Raw genomic sequence first — 19616 nt, forward strand, 5'->3', positions numbered from 1 at the left:
TCATCTTGTCTATCTTTCTGTGAATGTGGTTTTTGTTCCACAGGCTGTAGGACTGTAGTTCTTCTTGCTTCTGCTGTCTGCCCTCTGGTGGATGAGGCTATGTAAGAGGCTTGATGGGAGGGACTGGTTGGGATTGTTTCTTTAATTTCTCTTTCTGATCTTTCGTTATTAGTGTATAGAAATGCAACAGATTTCTGTGTATTTATTTTGTATCCTGCAACTTTACCGAATTCATTGATGAGCTCTAGTAGTTTTCTGATAGCGTCTTTAGGATTTTCTATGTATAGTATCATGTCATCTGCAAACAGTGACAGTTTTACTTCTTCTTTTCCAATTTGGATTCCTTTTATTTCTTTTTTTTCTCCGATTGCCATGGCTAGGATTTACAAAAGTAGATTGAATAAAAGTGAGGAGAGTGGACATCCTTGTCTCGTTCCTGATCTTTCAGCTTTTCATCATTGAGCATGATGTTAGCTGTAGGTTTGTTATATATGGCCTTTATTATGTTGAGGTATGTTCCTGCCATGCCCACTTTCTGGAGAGTTTTTATCATAAATGGGTGTTGGATTTTGTCAAAAGCTTTTTCTGCATCCATTGAGGTGATCATATGGTTTTTATTCTTCAGGTTGTTTATCTGGTATATCACACTGATTGATTTGTGGATATTGAAAAATCCTTGCATCCCTGGGATCAATCCCACTTGATCGTGGTGTATGATCCTTTTAATGTATTGTTGGACTTGGTTTGCTAGTGTTTTGTTGAGGATTCTTGCTTCTATGTTCATCAGTGATATAGGCCTGTAATTTTCTTTTTTTGTGGTGTCTTTGTCTGATTTTGGTATCAGGGTGATAGAGGATCATAGAATGAGTTTGGGAGTGTTCCTTCCTCCCTCTTTTTTAAAATAGTTTCAGAAGGATAGGTGTTAGCTCTTCTCCAAATGTTTGATAGAATTCACCTGTGATGCCATCTAGTCCTGGATTTTTGTTTGTAGGAGTTTTAAAATCACTGTTTCAATTTCAGTGCTTGTGATTCGTCTGTTCATATTTTCTCTTCCTGGTTCAGTTCTGGAAGATTGTACCTTTCTAAGAGTTTGTCTGTTTCTGCTAGGTTGTCCATTTTACTGGCATATAGTTTCTTGTACAGTAGTCTCTTATGATCCTTTGTATTTCTGTGGTGTCAGTTGTAACTTCTCCTTCTTCATTTCTAATTTTACTGATTTAAGCCATCTCCCTTTTTTTCTTGATGAGTCTGGCTAAAGGTTTATCAATTTTGTTTATCTTTTCCAAGAACCAGCTTTTAGTTTCATTGGTCTTTTCTATTGTTTTCTTCATCTCTATTTCATTTATTTCTGCTCTGATCTTTATGATTTCTTTCCTTCTACTAACTTTGGGTTTTGTTTGTTCTTCTTTGTCTAGTTGATTTTGGTGTAAAGTTAGGTTGCTTATTTGGGATTTTTCTTGTTTCCTGAGGTAAGATTGTATTGTTGTAAACTTCCCTCTTAGGACTGCTTTTTCTGTGTCTCATAGGTTTTAGATCACTGTGTTTTCATTTTCATTTTTCTCTAGGTTTTTTTTTGATTTTCTCTTTGCTTTTCTCAGTGATCCATTGGCTGGTTAGTAGCATGTTTTTTAGCCTCCACCTGTTTGTGTTTTTTACAGTTTTTTTTTTCTTGTAGTTGATTTCTAATCTCATAGCATTGTGGTCAGAAAAGATGCTTGATATGATTTCAATTTTCTTAAATATTGAGGCTTGCTTAATGGCCCAGCATGTGATCTATCCTTGAGAATGTTCCATATGCACTTGAGATGAATGTGTATTTTGCTGCTTTTGGATGGAATAGTCTATAAATATCAATTAAGTCCATCTGGTCTAATGTCATTATGGCCTGTGTTTCCTTATTGGTTTTCTGTCTGGATGATCTGTCCATTGATGAAAGTGGGGTGTTAAAGTCCCCCACTATTATTGTGTTACTGTCGATTTCTCTCTTTATGGCTGTTAGTATTTGCTTTGTATATTGAGGTGCTCCTATAATGAGTGCGTATAACTATTTACGATAGTTATATCTTCTTCTTGGGTTGATCTCTGATCATTATGTAGTGTCCTTCTTTGTCTCTTGTAACAGTCTTTAGTTTAAAGCATATTTTGTCTGATATGAGTGTTGCTATTCCAGCTTTCTTTTGATTTACATTTGCGTGGAATACATTCTTCCCTCCTCTCACTTTCAGTCTGTATGTGTCCCTAGGTCTGAAGTGGGTCTCTTGTAGACAGCATATATATGGGTATTGTTTTTGTATCCATTCAGCAGTCGGTGTCTTTTGGTTGGAGCATTTAATCCACTTACATTTAAGGTAATTACCAATATGTATGTTCTTTTTTTTTTTTTTTTTTTTTGGCCACACTTTGCAACATGTGGGATCTTAGTTCCCTGAATAGGGATCGAGCCCATGCCCACTGCATTGGAAGTGCAGAGTCTTAACCACTGGACTGCCAGGGAAGTCCCCCAGTATGTATGTTCTTATTTCTATTTTGTTAATTGTTTTGGGATTGTTTTCATAGGTCTTTTTTCTTCTCTTCCTCTTTTGTTGTCTTCTCTTGTGATTTGATGACTGTCTTTAGTGTTGTGTTTGGATTACTTTTTCTTTTTTGTGTGTATATCTATTGTTAATTTTTGGTTTGCAGCTACCATGAGGTTTTGATACAGCAGTCTATATATATACAGGATTGTGTTAAGTTGCTGGTCTCTTAATTTCAAATGCATTTTCAATATCCTGCATTTGTACTGTCCTCTTCTCATGATTGCTGCTTTTGATATCATATTTGTGTGTGGATGATTTCCTATATTTACTGTATGTTTGCCTTTACCAGTGAGCTTTCCCAAATGTAATTTTCTTGTTTCTATTTGTGGGCTTTTCTTTTCTACCTAGAGAAGTTCTTTTAGCATTTGTTGTAAAGCTGGTTTGGTGGTGCTGAATTCTCTTAGCTTTTGCTTGTCTGTAAAGCTTTTGATTTCTCCATCGAATGTGAATGAGAGCATTGCTGGTTAGAGTATTCTTGGTTGTAGGTTTTTCCCTTTCATCACTTTAAATATATCTTGACACTCCCTTCTGGGCTGCAGAGTTTCTGCTGAAAAATCAGCTGATAACCTTATGAGGATTCCCTTGTATGTTATTTGTTGCTTTCCCCTTGTTGTTTTTAACATTTTCTACTTGTCTTTAATTTTTGTCAATATGATTAATATGTGTCTCGGCAGGTTCCTCCTTCGGTTTATCCTGTATGGGACTCTCTGTGCTTCCTGGACTTGGGTGACTGTTTCCTTTCCCATGTTAGGGAAGTTTTTGGCTATTATCTCTTCAAATATTTTCTCAGGTCCTTTCTCTTTCTCCTGTCCTTCTGGGACCCCTATAATGTGAATGTTGGTGTGTTTAATGTTGTCCCAGAGGTCTTGTAGACTGTCCTCATTTCTTTTCATTGTTTTTTCTTTATTCTGTTCTGTGGCAATGATTTCCACCATTCTGTCTTCCAGCTCACTTATACATTCCTCTGCCTCATTAATTCTGCTATTGATTCCTTCTAGTGTATTTTTCCTTTCAGTTATTTTATTGTTCATCTGTTTGTTCTTTAAATTTTCTAGCTCTTCGTTAAACATATCTTGTATCTTCTTGGTCTGTGCTTCCATTCTTTTTCTGAGATCTTGGATCATCTTTAATTACTCTGAGTTCTTTTTTGGGTAGATTGCCTATCTTCACTTCACTTAGTTGTTGTAGGGTTTTATCTGGAACATATTCCTCTGCTGTCTCTTTTTGTCTAACTTTATGTGTTTGCTGTCCTACAGTCTGCAGGATTATAGTTCCTCTTGCTCCTGGTGTCTGCCCCCTGGTAGATGAGGCTGGTCTAAGAGCCTTGTACAGGCTTCCTGTTGGGAGGGACTCATGCCTGCCCACTGGTGGGTGGTGGGTCTTGTCCCTCTGGTGGGTAGGGCCATGTCAAATGGTGTGTTTATAGGCAGCTGTGGGCTCAGGAAGACTTTAAGCAGCCTTAAAGTCTGCTGAAGGGTGGGGCTGCATTCCTGCCCTGTTGGTTGTTTGGCCTGAGGCATCACAACATTATGGGTAGCCTTTGGGCTGTTGGGTAGGGCCAGGTCTTGGCATCAAAATGGCGGCCTCCAGGACAGCTTACACCAATGAGTACTCCGCAGTACCTCTGCCACCAGTGTCCTTGTCCCCACAGTGAGCCACAGCCACCTCCTGCCTCTCCAGGACATTCTCCAAGATCAGCAGGTAGGTCTTGCCCAGACTCTTATGAAGTCACTGCTTTTTCCACTGGGTCCCAGTGCACATGAAATCTTGTGTGCACCCTCCAGGAGTGACATTTCTGTTTCCCCCAGTTCTGTGGAGTTTCTGCGATCAAGCCCCTCTGACCTTCAAAGCCAAATGCTCTGGGGGCTCCTCCTCCCAATTCCAGATCCCCATACTGGGGAGCCTGACCTGGGGCTCAGAACTCGCACTTCTGTGGGAGAACCTCTGCGATATAATTATTTTACAGTTTGTGGGTCGCCCACCTGGTGGGTATGGGATTTGATTATATCGTGAATGGAACCCTCCTACCATCTCACTGTGGCTTTTTTTTTGTCTTTGGAAGTAGATTATCTTTTTGGTAGGTTCCAGTCATTTTTTGTTGATGGTCATTCAGCTGTTAGTTTTGATTTTGGTGTTTTCGTGAGGTGGGTGAGCTCAGGTCCTTCTACTCTGCCATCTTTCTGGGGATCTCTCTGAGGGTTCTGTCAAAATGCAGGTTCTGAATCTGTAGGTCTGCAGTAGGACCTGAGAGTCTGTGTTTCTTCCAGGCTCCCAGAAAAGGTAGCTAATATTGATCTGTGTGCTTTGAGCAGCAAGACTGTAGTGAGGATAACACCAAGCTTCTGAAACAAATTTGTCTTAAATGATAATACTGTTACTGGTTTGTTCTTAAAGGATATGATAAGATACAGATGAACATCCATATGGAACAGATGTGTAGGGCAGGGCTTGGGGAAAGCGTGCAGAGCTTCCATGACCTCTCTGGGCACCCCTGCTTGTTCCCCTCCCTAGATGCTACCCCCTTGTTTCTGTAATTTGCAATTCACTGAAAAGAACAGAATTAGGATTTGGAACCTGAAGAGCCTTAAGACCTAACTCTGTGCATGTTTGTGGACACGTGTGCAGGTGCAATGCTAAGTTACAAGCATCTTCATTTCACAGCTGTACTAACATATTAACACTCTCACCTATTGGTGAGAATAAGACATTCACATACCTCTAAAATGTATGGTGCTTTTTCTAAAATACTCGATTTGGACACTACAATTTTAATCAAGTTATGTCTAAGTTGCAGTGCACCTGTCTGAATTGTTTTATGCCCGTGGGTAAAGTGTATCATGTTTTGGGACTAGAAAGCATGGACGTATGAGGAGGTATTTCTCTTATCCCAGAAGCATCTGTTAGATATCTGCCCTCTCCTTTGGGTGGATATCTCTACCTCTCCTCTCCCCTCCTCTCCATCCCTGTTCCTTGGGAAGTGAAAATTAACACTTCAGTAACAGAGGCACAACACAATACCCAAGGAGATTTGACTGCAGCTCTGAAGTCATTGATTGTTGGGCTCAAATGGGGCAGGTCTGCAGCTTCAAAGGGCCTTTCTTTTATACTCAAGGGAGAGAAGGTTAAGAAATAGTGGAAAAGTAGAAGAAATCTTTCACATTAACAAATCTGTTTTTTTTTAAATAAACAGAAAAAAACCCATTACTTCCCATGACTACAGATTATATTACTGAAATCTCCGTTTTTTAAAAGAGTAACCCATCATGGTGGTTCTTTGCTGGGTAAGAGGCCATGGTGGAAAATTCAGTCACGACTGGTCAGTCCTTCCTACTGTGGGTCCCAGCAGAACTCTGAGAGTTGGCTAGTGTTGTTAACCACAGAGACCTGCATTATGTAAGACTTTTTTTCAGAGAGATTGTGATTCAGTTTCTTTTCTACAAATCATGGAGAATCATCTTTAAGGTAAGGTGAAAATCATCAGAAGAGTATGTTGACAGCAATGTCCAGAAAGTCTTTAAAATGAGTGAATAGTTGTACCTATGGTAACATTAAAAAAATCTTGGGTCAGGCTCTGTTGCAGGGTACTTCTAGAAAATTACTACTTATGATTTAGTTGGTGCATGTTACGAAAGCAAGTTATATTTGTTAATCTAAGAAGTATGAGTAGGAAGACCATAGAGATTAGATTGTTATGTGTCTCCATGACCCTGTTTTTTGAGTGGGGTGAAGAATAGATGGGTTTTGGTGAAAGAACAAAACTCTTACTACTTTTTCCTGATCATTATGGGTCTATTTCAAAATGTTAAGGATGACAACCCAATGATAGGTTATGGACAATGAGAGCTCTTGTTCTTCTCTGATTTCTCTCTTTGATCCCAGTGAGCACTGGTTGAGGGTCACAGTCTTTGGTGTCCACTTGAAGAGGTTCCAGAGACCTCCTGCTCCCCAAGGTCACTGTACTTGCCTCACAACCCCACTGGCTGCCATTCATGGAACACATAGGAGTGTGGCACCCCTTGGGGTTGTCACCGTGGCAGCTCACACACAAAACTATAAATGTGTCAACGGCAAAAATCTTCATTAAGCAGAAATAAAACCTGTGGTCAATATGTATTTTTTTCTTTTAGTCTAAAGGAAGTTCTGAACAGAGTATTAACCGAGATTACATCACAAAAACTTTAAATGTATTTACAGAGTGAATAAGTTACACAGATAAACTTTGAATATGTTTCTAATGTGCAACAGGTTTACATGCACACAGCTAACACTTGACAGCATTAAGTTTAAGGAGAAAACTTAAGAATGGCCCTTTACATATATATTACAAATAAAATGACATTTCTTAAGAAACGAAGTGACAACTCATATTTTACCGTTATGATTCTACTTCCAGCTATCCAAACGGATATTAAAATATGCATGCGTAACAGGTGGAAAGACTTGGAATTTATAATGTTGAATGTCTTTAACTTTTTTCTACAAAATGGCCAAGTTGGTTAAAATTAACGCTCATCCTTCTGTAGTATAAATATGCTCATAAAAGCAACCTTATAGTAAAAAGCAGCCAAGATCCTTTAAAAAAAGGTCTCTCTGGACCATTTTTGGTGCGAGGGTCCTAATCACAGACCCCTGCAAAGAGATCCAGGGCTTTCGAAACAGTAGCCTAGCAACATAAGAAAGGTACTTCATAGCAGCTCCTTTTAGATACAGTAATTGTATTCAAATTTCAGTGTACATTAAATTGTCCATTTACAATTCCCTTTTCACATATACAGGCTGTCAGCTTTTGACCGTCTTACAATTTTCAGTGGCCAGCTTCATTCTGCCTGTCCCTTCCTCAGCCCACCAAAAAAAGAAAAAAAAAAAAAGAAAAGGAAAGAATGTACAAGTTTTAGAATATAAAATATTTTTAGCGAAGAAAACATTGCACTTTTGCCAATCTAAAATTGTTTCTAGAAAGGAAGGTACTGTTCAGAGTAGTCGGCTTTGGTATGCAATGGAAGTCACATCTTCAGTAGTGAGTTGCATTTGCTCAATAAAATAACACATTTGTGCCACACAGCATGACGGATGGAGGCTGTTCCAGAATGTCCTATGTATGCTACCTTGGTTCTTATAGTATTGCTACACGTGGGAAGTTCTGCCATCCTCTTTAGAAAAAGTCCTACAGGTAACAAGAGGGAGAACAGTCTGACCAAGCCTTTTGAAGGCTGAGAAGACACTGAATGACGTCACCCCAGCATGGCAGCACCCCCAGCTTGGCACCCATGGGGGACGGAAGGCTCCTGTCAGAGACTAGTGCCGGAAACACTGGAGTCTGGAAGGAAAGCGGTGAGGACCCGGTAGCTCTGGGCCCTGCGGATCATGTCCCGGATCTCCATGTTCAGCTCCATCAGCTTGGTGCAGATCTCGGTCAGGCTCTGGTTAGACCCCACCAGTGCATAAGTACCTGTTTGTCCCAGAGTTTGATGACGGAAATAAATATTCAGTAGTGTCTGGACCTCATCGTCAGAAGTGCTTCCAAAGATGTCATTGGGCCACAGACTTCTGCAGTCAGAAAAGAAGAGCAGATTAGAGGCACTATTATTCACGAGGCTGAGAGGTTATGAGTCTTTATTAGTATAAGAAAATTGCTTTTTTAATACAAAAGCTTTTGTTGAGATATAATTCACAAACTATACAATTCACTATCTAAAATACACAGTTCTGTGGCTTTTTTAGTAATATTCAGAGTTGTGCAGACATCACATATCAGTTTTAGAATATTGAATATTATTGATTTTGATAAAATATCTAAAGTAAAAAAATATCAGAATGGAATCCCATAATCTTAAAATACTTATTTGCTATAGCATTCTGGTTACAATGAATGTGAATATACTATCAAAATGTAGGGAGAAAAAACCCAAAGAGGCTACATTCAAATAATTAGTTTTAAAATTATGTTGGCATATACTTTGAAGTGTTTGAACATTTTAGAGATGACAGATAACCAGAACCGAAACCAACACTTTAAACAATAAGTTGTTCTGAAATCTGATGTTTCTGGCATGGTAATGGGAAGGATCTGAGAAGGGTTTATATAAACATCTCGGTGTTCCTTCCGTAGTGATTTAGTCCCCAACCATGACAAAGTAACTATTAGGCATGCATTTCCTTTAACCGTCTCTAAATAGAAATAGTAGCGTCACCTGCATTCCCGGATTTGCCGTAGAGCCTTGCCAAGTTCGTTGTTCTTCAAGCACTCGAGCATGGAGTGGATGGCTGCTTCAGTGGATGTGAAGGTCGGCTCAGACCACGCCCCCTCTATGTAGAGAGGGTCGGCTGTGATGGCTGCAGTAGCCTCCTTCAGGTTTTTCTTTAGGTCACTCAGTTCCCTGGACATATTTAGCAGCTGTTAAAAAAAAATGTATTTTTACTGTATTTAGTTGCAGGCTGGATTTTACATCCCCAAAGTTAAAAAAAAAATTTGACTGTATGAGGTCTGGTGAAGCAGAAGCTTAATATCTCGGTAAACTAAAATAGGACAGATGAAACCGTACTGCGTGGTATATGTAGGGTTATGGGGCTGAATGCGTTGTATTCAACTATGTATCAACAGCTGGGATGCTCTCCTTATATAGAAGATTGACTCCTTTTAAAATGTCGTCTATTTAAGCAGAAGGGCATACATAGAAGTAAAATGCACAAGAGAACAGGCTCGGGAGTTGGATAAAGCTGGGTTTATTAGATGCCAGTTCTGCATTCTTGACTACTGCATAGTCAAGTAAACAAACTTTTACGTGCCTTAGTTTTTTCATCTGTGAGATTGAAGATATTACCCACCTCTCAGGTTATTTTAAAGATTAAACAAACAGCTTGGCACAAAAGTGCCCAATAAATGTAATTATGAACACGGATGCTGTTTGAAGAATAAACTTTTCTCACTACTCCTATGCCACGGGAAAAGATGAAAGACATAATTTTAAGAGGAAGGAGGAAAATTCTCAATGTAATGTTAGTATTCATGTTACAGGTAAGAGAGATTTTCCCACAGAATTACTGGAACCAAAAGATTCTGAGTTGTTAAAAAGTAAATCATAAAGAGAACCTATGTCACTTCTTAGTGCCTCCAAAGTGTACAGTGGAAGACAGCTCTTTTGCAGTTTGACCTCAAGAGCATTTAAAAGAAACTGAGATGAATTTAAAGGTTTTTTGTTTCCCTTTGTCATGTAAGCTGAGGATGCCCAGTTTCTTAGAAAAGTTGATTTACCCAGCATCTTTACCTGTCTTCATTCCCAGCTTGCTCACTGTACAAGCTATAGAACTGAAGCCCTCAAGGACTGTCTTCACACAGATGCCGATTAAATACAACTCTGTACTCCAGGCCCAGGTTCAAAATTCAAGGAGGTAATCCTTTTACATAAGTTGTTAAGAGTGTCTTAGACATATAGTTTTTAAGTGTGAAAGTGAATTTATTTTAAATCTAGGTAAGTTTTAAATACTGTACGTGTGTGTAAAGTATTTAAAACTTACTTAGATTTAAAATAATTAAGGAAAAATTCACTTTAAATTTATTAGATTTAAAATAATTATATACACACACACGGTATGAAACATGTAATTTACTACTCTTAAGTGAAACGTGAATTACTTTTTTAATATGGAAAATGACATGTGAATTGCATGTGCATTGTCCTCTATTTTTGGAGCAAAGAATGGACTCTGAGGGTTCGGTTCCTACTTTCCAGAAGAGTAAAGCTTATCTTGACAATGGAGCAAATCCCAGTCATCAACTGTCTTTTCTTTTATCTGATAATTTGTGATTCTGTGGAGGAAAACTCGTTTGTGAAGAGCTCTTCATAAACAAAGATGTCTGACTCCTGTCTCCCTTGAAATTGGGATCTGTGAAAGGACAGTTGACCCTTGAACAACTCGGGGTTAGGGGCACGGTCTAACTTCTGGTTCCGCCCCCCCGCCCCTAGAACTTAACTTCTAACAGCCTCCTGTTGACCGGAAGCCTTACTGATAACACACAGTCCATTAATACATATTTTGTATGTTATATGTATGTCTACGTATATTTTATGCAGTCACGACATATCTATTTCTAGGTATGTTTGCGAGATTTCTCAAATTTCCAACAAAATTTCCAATATATTTATTGAAAAAATCCACATAGGTAAGTGAACTCACAGTTCAAACTCATGTTGTTCAAGGGCGAACTGTATATTTAAAAACTATAGTCACTTTCCTTTTTTCCACACTGAGGAATAACTATGGTTAAATGGCTGTCATTCTGTCTCCTCCTCCCCTACCCCCAACTCAAACATGAGGTTTCTGGGCTCCATCCACAATCCGCTGCTTGCAATGGGATTGTTTCATGGACTCATGACTGTTCCCTGACAGCACATCTGCACCTTTAGCAGCAGATCCTTGTATTTAACTACAAGCAAGATAGGATCGAGCAGGCAGAGTCGGTCACTGACGAGCAGGCAGGAGCTGTGGATGTACCATTGTCTCAGTCCTCCTCTGACATCCCTGTCTTAGCTGTGGCACTGTGGTTACGTAGTTCATCTAAGAGGGGACCTGAGCATTGTCCTCGACTCCTCCCCCACCAACCCAATCAGTTTCAGTGACCTTTTGTCCTAAAATATCTCCCACGTTTCCTCCCTCTCCTTACCTAGCACTTCTGTCCTAGTTCAAACTCTCACCTCTCATCTGAGCTATTTCAGCGGCCTCATAACTGACTGGTCTGTCTGTCTCCAGTCTAGTTGTCATCAAATCCACCCTCCACATCCCTGCCGTGAAGATCTAACTAAAATACTCACAGGTGCAGCATCTTGCATGATCTCACCTTACTTATCTCTTCCGCCTTAGTCCATCGTTCCTTTTGGTTTGCATTTTATAGTCTAGCAATCCTCAATTGCCTGTACTTGTAGTTCCTTTCTCTTTCTCACTACCATGTTTATGCCCACGCTGTTGTTTCTTACTGGAACATTCCTCCTTACCCCCCACTTCATCTAATTCTAACTCATCCTTTAAGAATCAGCTCAGGTGTGATCTCCTCCAGAAAGTTTCCTCTTTCAGCCTCCTTGTCTCCAAGTGAACTAGGCACTCACCCTCTGAGCTTCCACAATATCCAGTGTACACCACCATTATTTCATCTACTACACTGCAGTAGTATTTTTTCAAGTCTAGGAAAAATTTGGCTCACTCAGAAGCTGTATGCTCAAGTTATTTTACCTTTTACATTAAAAATATTAATGCATCCGGATGCTAAGCAGAGCAGGGAAGCTGAAGAGAATCGAACATCATGTAGTTATTTCCTTCTTACCTCAATGTAGGATCAAGTGTGAACAGCTAGAGGTAAGAAAAACCGTAACACAAGGAACTTTTTCAAATAAGGATCCCCAGACACAGGGCCGGGGGAGGCAAGTGAGGCCCTCGGCACAGCATTCAGGGAGGGGCTCACCCTCAAGGTCATCCTTGTATTTTGTGTCCAGGTATGTCACTTGCCTCACCCTAGTCCTGGCACTGCCACGTGAGCACGGAAATAAACATAAGACACTGGTAGTTAACACTTGTGCTTGAGTGAAAGGATTATGTGGGAATAAAATCACTTGGACATTTATAAACTGGCAGGAGGGAGAACAAAAGGAAAGCAGTGATACTCATGGCAGGACCTGGGGTCGGGAGTGGGCAGGCTCACCTCTGGCGTGGAGCTGACTTCGTGCACCTGGCCGATGAGCTTACAGTACGACTGAAAAAGCAGCAGCAGCTGGAAGTGTAGCTTATACAACCTCTGACACAGTTCCAGTTGCTAAAGAGAGAATTTGCATGGGAAGAAAGAGTTATTAAGGATCATTCTTGTATAGTAAGTGAAATCTTAGTGGAGACTAATGCACCTTTTTTTAAAAAAATCAAGGAACCATAACTAGTTGTTACCATTCTAAATAAAACAGAACAATAAATCCAATCAATGACTATCAGTGAGAAATTCACTGTGTAATATAGAATAAAACAGCTCCTGGAGGATGACTAATTAGAAAGAAGTAGTAGCTAGCTATAAAGGGACTTAGTGAACTGCCAAATTTCCATTATATTTGCCAATTAAATTACAGGTTTAATATCTACAAATTATAGCTGTAGTTGTCTTAATTTTTATAAGCTATACATCTTTGAACACAATTTCTTTTTATTAAAAGTATATTTGAAAGTCACAACATTAAGTGGTTCTAGGTGTTAAATTTATAAATTCAGCAGACACTTGGGAGATTATTCCTTGTGACAACTCTGGCTGCCATTTAGGGTGTAGGCACTCATCCTAAAGTCTGTGTAAACACAAGAGTCACGTGACTGTCTAAGGTGCTGCATCAGGTTTAATGATGATGCTTCTACTCAGTGCTCAACAAATTTGTTGAATTAAAGAGATATAAAAAGGGCCCAAAATGCTTACAAAAAGGAGAAATCATGAAAGCATGCAAAACTTTCTGTGGAAAGAAAGAACGTTAAAAAATATGCATACAAAATGGCCCTGGAGCTCTATAGACACCTCTGGAATTGAAAATGTTTTCATTATACAGCTTACATGTACTGTAAGGGAAGAATAAACCATGAGTAATTCCAACACCAATGATCATAGTACTCTTTGAGCTGTTATCTGCTTAATGGCCTCTAAACTTTGCCTGTTTTATCCCAAGAAAGGGTTAGCTCCTAGGTAGCAGATGGGATTCTGTGAGAGGAAAAGGACAGCCTTCACTAGATAGAATTTAATGGCTCAGCAGTCACCACTGAAAGTGGGTGAGATATGTGGCTTAAACCAAACACTTCACTGTTCAGTTTTCAAATGTGGTTAAGTAAGAATAAATAGGGCCTTTCTTTCACTAATGGACTATAAAGAACTCAGTAAGAATTGAGAGCCATTGAAGTGATTTAAAATTGTTCCCCCCAAGTCAGTTTAAGGAGAGAAATGACAAGAATTTAAATTTAGGTTTTTAGGAAGCATATTCCATTAATAGTATTATTAACATACTCTGGACCCTAATTTTTAAAGTGACGAAAGTTCATGCTAAGACCATGCTGGATGGAGTTTTCTTTCTCCTCTCTCCCTGGCCCTTAGGGGGGAAAAAGCAATTCTACTTAGATTGATTTGATCTCTCAATGCTGGTAACCAGCCTAAGTGTAAAGAAGTAGCTACACTCATTTGCTAACCCAAACTAGATGTTTGGTTGTTTTAGTAACACATTTTATAATTTAAACTTGCCTTTGTGGAAACCTTTTCAAAATCTGGTATAAAAGACAACTGCCAAAGACTCTCAGACAAAAAAAGTATTGTTTAAAAACAAAATGTTACCTTTCACAATTTAGGGTGAAACCTAGCTATGAAAACTCTGACTTTTCTAAGTGTCAGATAATGGTAGTTATTTCTAAAAATATTCTAGTGATAACGAGAGTTCATAGCAACATAGGTTTCTACTTTGTGAGGAAAGCAGCCCAGAATGCTAATCAACTACATGTCTCAGTCTACCAAATAAAAGAAAATGAAACAAAAAAGGGAAAACATGCTAAGAGATATAATAGTAACAGTAAAAATAAGATTGTTATGGGTCCATGCCTAAATGGACAAAGAGTATGAAAGAAAGTTAACTTACTGCAAGAGATTCCATTTGCTACACAGCAAGCATGGCACAGGAAACAAAGGAAAGGAAAGAAAGTACAGGGTCAGTGTAATGCATGCAACAGAAAGCACGGCCCTCTTCCAAGAGCAGAACCGTCAGCGTCAGCCGTATTAGCATCGCTTGCCCCAACGTGATAAATGGTTGCAAATGTTGTACCCATTCAACATGCACAGCAGTCCAGTTAAAAACAAGCTCTAATGGGAAACATGTCATTGAGAAAACATAATTTGTGATCTTTTAGATTCTCTGATTAGTTCATTTAGACTTTGTCAGTCTTGGAGACCATAAGTGAAAACTTATATTGCTTGAAGATTTTAGTGTTTAAATGTGAATAGTAACATAGTAAACATAGTAAAACTGTGAGGAGACCAACTGATTAATCTGAAAGAACTACAGCCCCAAACAAATTATACTATTGCTAAGTTAAGGCAGAGTCTTTAATATGTTTGGCTTCATATCTACTACACTACGACTATCCAATTAGCATAGAATATAATTAACAATCTAAGTGGCATTTTCTTTAGAGTCAGATTGCCTTCCACATTGAGAATATTTTACAGGACTGCTAGATATTGTTATTTCAAAGGACTGAACATTGTCTTTATACTCCCAAACAAGTGTGAGATATGACAAGTAATCTTGCATTTTAGTTTTTATAATATTTTCCCCCAGTAGACAATTTCTAAAAGTAATCTAGAACTGATGTTAGTCTAGAAGATTATAAATTTGTAACTGGGCCATGTTACAGATTACACAACCTGAGGTATTTACTATTTTCAAGAAAACTTCAACTGTGCTAGAAATTTTTATAACCAAACCTTATGTACTGAAAGACAATGTCACACAAGAAAGGAGTACAGGGCCAGAGTTTTAAGTCTACATATACAGAGTTGCCACTGTGAAGACTTTTTAGAAAACGTCAAATCTGATTGAAACGTTTAGTATGCACCTTAGTACATAACTGCTTCTACCATGGAATTTACTTTTCAGAAGCATGGAATGAAGCAAGTGCTGAGTAAATTACATGGTCTTATGTGAAGAAAACTGATATCTTTTTTACTCTGTTTTCCAAAACAGTGTTGTAATCCCAGGTCATCAAGTCAGTTAAAGAAAAATCTTCTCTGTTCAGTGAAGGCAAATGAGGCTTTTTGACTTCAGCCTGGTACCGAGGAATTTCATTGTCAACGAATTCCTTCCACTCCACACTCAGGGCACACACTTGTGTTTCTGGGGAGATGGCCAGCTTGACGAACACCAGTTCTCAGTGTCCTCCTTACACTCTCCTTTCTAGGTAGGCTAGTCCAAGTTGCATTGATATTTATTACCCCAGAATCTTTTCCTAGGCCACAGGCTTGGATGTAGTTTGCATTTAGAGCTCCAAAAAGATAGTGAAAAAAGCCTTTCAAGGAAAATGTTAAAACTACCCCCCCCCCAAATATTTTCCGGTATCCAGGTTTTAAAAATAATCCCTTTAGAAGTCTTTATAGATATATCTATGTTTTGGTGATTCAAGATTCTTTTGAAAATGTGGGAATTTGTTTTATTTGGTCACAAGGATTTTCCTCAAGCCCGGCTCCTGTACTCCTGATATGGCTTGATTTATATATAAATTGGATTTAGAGGTATGTTTTCTCAAAATGAGAAAAAAAAAGTCAAGAAGTCAAGATGTTAAGAAATGATCATAGACAATGTAGCTTAAAAGCCTAGAATCATCTAGTTTTTATTCATTAACAGTATCATAGGAGGAGCTTCAAGATGGCAGAAGAGTAAGACGCGGAGATCACCTTCCTCCTCACAAATACATCAGAAATACATTTACATATGGAAGAGCTCCTACAGAACACCTACTGAACGCTGGCAGAAGACCTCAGACCTCCCAAAAGGAAAGAAACTCCCCACATACCTGGGTAGGGCAAAAGAAAAAAGAAAAAACAGAGACAAAAGAATAGGTACAGGACCTGCACCAGTGGGAGGCAGCTGTGAAGGAGGAAAGGTTTCCACACACTAGGAAGACCCTTCGCAGGCAGAGATGGGGGGTGGTGGTGTGGGGGAAGCTTCGAAGCCACGGAGGAGAGCACAGCCACAGGGGCGCAGAGGGCAAAGCAGAGAGATTCCAGCACAGAGGATCGGTGCCGACCAGCACTCACCAGCACGAGAGGCTTGTCTGCTCACCCGCCGGGGCGGGCGGGGGCTGGGAGCTGAGGCTCGGGCTTCGGTCGGATCCCAGGGAGAGGACTGGGGTTGGCGGCGTGAACACAGCCTGAAGGGGGCTAGTGCGCCACAGCTAGCCGGGAGGGAGTCCGGGAAAAGGTCTGGAGCTGCCGAACAGGCAAGAGACTTTTTCGTGCCTCTTTGTTTCCTGGTGCGCGAGGAGAGGGGATTCAGAGCGCCGCTTAAAGGAGCTCCAGAGACGGGCGCGAGCCGCGGCTATCAGCACGGACCCCAGAGACGGGCATGAGACGCTAAGGCTGCTGCTGCCGCCACCAAGAACCCCGTGTGCGAGCACAGGTCACTCTCCACACTGCCCCTCCCGGGAGCCTGTGCAGCCCGCCACGGCCAGGCTCCCGTGATCCAGGGACAACTTCCCCAGGAGAACGCATGGTGCGCCTCAGGCTGGTGCAACGTCATGCTGGCCTCTGAGCCGCAGGCTCACCCCACATCGGTACCCCTCCCTCCGCCCGGCCTGAGTGAGCCAGAGCCTCCGAATCAGCTGCTCCTTTAACCCCGTCCTGTCTGTCTGGGCGGGAACAGACACCCTCAGGAGACCTACACGCAGAGGCGGGGCCAGATCCAAAGCTGAATCCCAGGAGCTGTGCGAACAAAGAAGAGAAAGGGAAATCTCTCCCAGCAGCCTCAGGAGCAGCGGATTAAATCTCCAAAATCAACTTGATGTACCTCCATCTGTGGAATACCTGAATAGACAACGAATCATCCCAAATTGAGGAGGTGGACTTTGGGAGTAACGATATATATATATTTTTCCCTTTTTCTCTTTTCGTGAGTGTGTATGTGTACGCTTCTGATCTTTCAGCAGAAACTCTGCAAGCCAGAAGGGAGTGGCAGGACATATTTAAAGTGATGAAGGAGAAAAACCTACAACCAAGATTACTCTACCCAGCAAGGATCTCATTCAGATTTGATGGAGAAATTAAAAGCTTTATAGACAAGCAAAGGCTAAGAGAATTTAGCACCACCAAACCAGCTTTACAACAAATGCTAAAGGAACTTCTCTAGGCAGGAAAAACAAGAGAAGGAAAAGACCTACAATAATAAACCCAAAACAATTAAGAAAATGGTAATAGGAACATACATATTGATAATTACCTTAAATGTAAATGGATTAAATGCTCCAGCCAAAAGACATAGACTGGCTGAATGGATACAAAAACAAGACCTGTATATATGCTGTCTACAAGAGACCCACTTCAGACCTAGGGACACATACAGACTGAAAGTGAGGGGATGGAAAAAGATATTCCATGCAAATGGAAATCAAAAGAAAGCTGGAGTAGCAATTCTCATATCAGACAAAATAGACTTTAAAATAAAGCCTATTACAAGACACAAAGAAGGACACTACATAATGATCAAGGGATCAATCCAAGAAGAAGATATAACAATTGTAAATATTTATGCACCCAGAATAGGAGCACCTCAATACATAAGGCAAATACTAACAAACAGCCATAAAAGGGGAAATCGACAGTAACACAATCATAGGAGGGGACTTTCTAACACCCCACTTTCACCAATGGACAGATCATCCAAAATGAAAATAAATAAGGAAACACAAGCTTTAAATGATACATTAAACAAGATGGACTTAATTGATATTTATAGGACATTCCATTCAAAAACAACAGAATCCACTTTCTTCTCAAGTGCTCATGGAACATTCTCCAGGATAGATCATATCTTGGGTCACAAATCAAGCCTTGGTAAATTTAAGAAAATGAAATCGTATCAAGTATCTTTTCCTACCACAACTCTATGAGACTAGATATCAATTACAGGAAAAAATCTGTAAGAAATACAAACACATGGAGGCTAAACAACACACTACTTAATAACCAAGAGGTCACTGAAGAAATCAAAGAGGAAATCAAAAAATACCTAGAAACAAAGACAATGAAAACATAACGACCCAAAACCTATGGGACGCAGCAACAGCAGTTTTAAGAGGGAAGTTTATAGCAATACAATCCTACCTTAAGAAGCAAGAAACATCTCAAATAAACAACCTAACCTCACACCTAAAGCAATTAGAGAAAGAAGAACAAAAAAACCCCAAAGTTAGCAGAAGGAAAGAAATCATAAAGATCAGATCAGAAATAAATGAAAAAGAAACGAAGGAAATGATAGCAAAAATCAATAAAACTAAAAGCTGGTTCTTTGAGAAGATAAACAAAATTGATAAACCATTAGCCAGACTTCTCAAGAAAAAAAGGGAGAAGACTCAAATCAATAGAATTAGAAATGAAAAAGGAGAAGTAACCACTGACACTGCAGAAATACAAACGATCATGAGAGATTACTACAAGCAACTATATGCCAATAAAATGGACAACCTGGAAGAAATGGACAAATTCTTAGAAAAGCACAACCTTCCAAGACTGAACCAGAAAGAAATAGAAAATATGAACAGACTGATCACCAAGCACTGAAATTGAAACTGTGATTAAAAATCTTCCAACAAACAAAAGCCCAGGACCAGATGGCTTCACAGGAGAATTCTATCAAACATTTAGAAGAAGAGCTAACACTCATCCTTCTCAAACTCTTCCAAAATATAGCAGAGGGAGGAACACTCCCAAACTCATTCTACGAGGCCACCATCACCCTGATACCAAAACCAGACAAAGATGTCACAAAGAAAGAAAACTACAGGCCAATATCACTGATGAACATAGATGCAAAAATCCTCAACAAAATACTAGCAAACAGAATCCAACAGCACATTAAAAGGATTATACACCATGATCAAGTGGGGTTTATTCCAGGAATGCAAGGATTCTTCAATATACGCAAATCAATCAACGTGATACATCATATTAAGAAATTGAAGGAGAAAAACCATATGATCATCTCAATAGATGCAGAGAAAGCTTTCGACAAAATTCAACACCCATTTATGATAAAAACCTTCCAGAAAGTAGGCATAGAGGGAACTTTCCTCAACATGATAAGGCCATATATGACAAACCCACAGCCAACATCGTCCTCAATGGTGAAAAACTGAAATCATTTCCACTAAGATCAGGAACAAGACAAGGTTGCCCACTCTCACCACTATTATTCAATATTGCTTTGGAAGTTTTAGCCACAGAAATCAGAGAAGAGGCAGAAATAAAAGGAATCCAAATCGGAAAAGAAGAAGTAA

At 39.6% G+C, this 19616-nt stretch overlaps 1 protein-coding gene across 4 annotated transcripts in view; it reads right to left on the bottom strand.

The window, feature by feature from the left end:
* Window positions 1-6684: 6684 nt before the first annotated feature.
* Window positions 6685-19616, bottom strand: part of FRY (FRY microtubule binding protein) — a 327509-nt gene continuing 314577 nt past the window's right edge. For all 4 annotated transcript variants that reach the window (XM_061171162.1, XM_061171164.1, XM_061171163.1 and 1 more), the window contains 3 exons: window positions 12268-12378; window positions 8768-8970; window positions 6685-8123 (listed from right to left, as the gene is read on the bottom strand). In XM_061171162.1, the coding sequence (XP_061027145.1) occupies window positions 7865-8123; window positions 8768-8970; window positions 12268-12378 (573 nt within the window). In that variant the 3' untranslated portion in view covers window positions 6685-7864. The remainder of the gene's footprint in view (window positions 8124-8767; window positions 8971-12267; window positions 12379-19616) is intronic.

The sequence above is a fragment of the Eubalaena glacialis genome, chromosome 16 (assembly GCF_028564815.1).
Source record: "Eubalaena glacialis isolate mEubGla1 chromosome 16, mEubGla1.1.hap2.+ XY, whole genome shotgun sequence".
Lineage (NCBI taxonomy): Eukaryota > Metazoa > Chordata > Mammalia > Artiodactyla > Balaenidae > Eubalaena > Eubalaena glacialis.